General features: G+C 33.3%; 1 protein-coding gene across 1 annotated transcript; it reads left to right on the top strand.

The window, feature by feature from the left end:
* Nucleotides 1–27: 27 nt before the first annotated feature.
* On the top strand, nt 28–180 carry LOAG_19331 (hypothetical protein; the record flags this gene model as incomplete). Its single annotated transcript, XM_020451976.1, has 1 exon — nt 28–180. The coding sequence occupies one exon, from the start codon at nt 28–30 to the stop codon at nt 178–180; it is 153 nt and encodes a 50-aa protein (XP_020304216.1).
* Nucleotides 181–558: the final 378 nt, after the last annotated feature.

Raw genomic sequence — 558 nt, 5'->3', positions numbered from 1 at the left:
AATTCACACAGGTGATAAGCCGTACAAATGCGGAATATGCGGGAAGAGTTTTGCTCAGTCATCGAATATGCATACACATGTGAAGAAACACAAGGTGAAGAACGGAACAGTTGTTCTGCGTGCAAGAAAAAATTTCTCTCAATCACAAAATATGACAATCAGCTGCATTGTATGCGGTAAAGAATTCCTGCGAAAACTCCATTTGAAATCACACATGAAGAATCACATGATGGACCGATGGAATTGAGCATTATTATTTCTGGTTTTTTGTATTTTTTTATAAGTTAAATTCATTTTTTCTTATTGTACTGTTAGCACCTCTACCATTTCTTTATTATTTCTTTTACATTAATGAATAAAATTCCCCGTTTCACATATGAGGACTGACACAGATGAAAAGTCTGTTTTGATCAAAATTAAAGATTTCATTTTTTTTCCCCCCCCAAAAGAGGCAGTGTGCATTTCGGTGGGAAGGAATAATTAAATCATTTTAGGTACAAAATGATTTAACTAAAAGAAATTGAATCCTTGACACTAAGTTCAATTATTTAGTATACG

This window comes from Loa loa (assembly GCF_000183805.2).
Source record: "Loa loa unplaced genomic scaffold supercont3.5466, whole genome shotgun sequence".
In the NCBI taxonomy this organism is placed as follows: Eukaryota; Metazoa; Nematoda; class Chromadorea; order Rhabditida; family Onchocercidae; genus Loa; species Loa loa.
The sequence above is the reverse complement of the archived record's forward strand: the minus strand, read 5'-3'. Positions and strand labels throughout refer to the sequence as shown.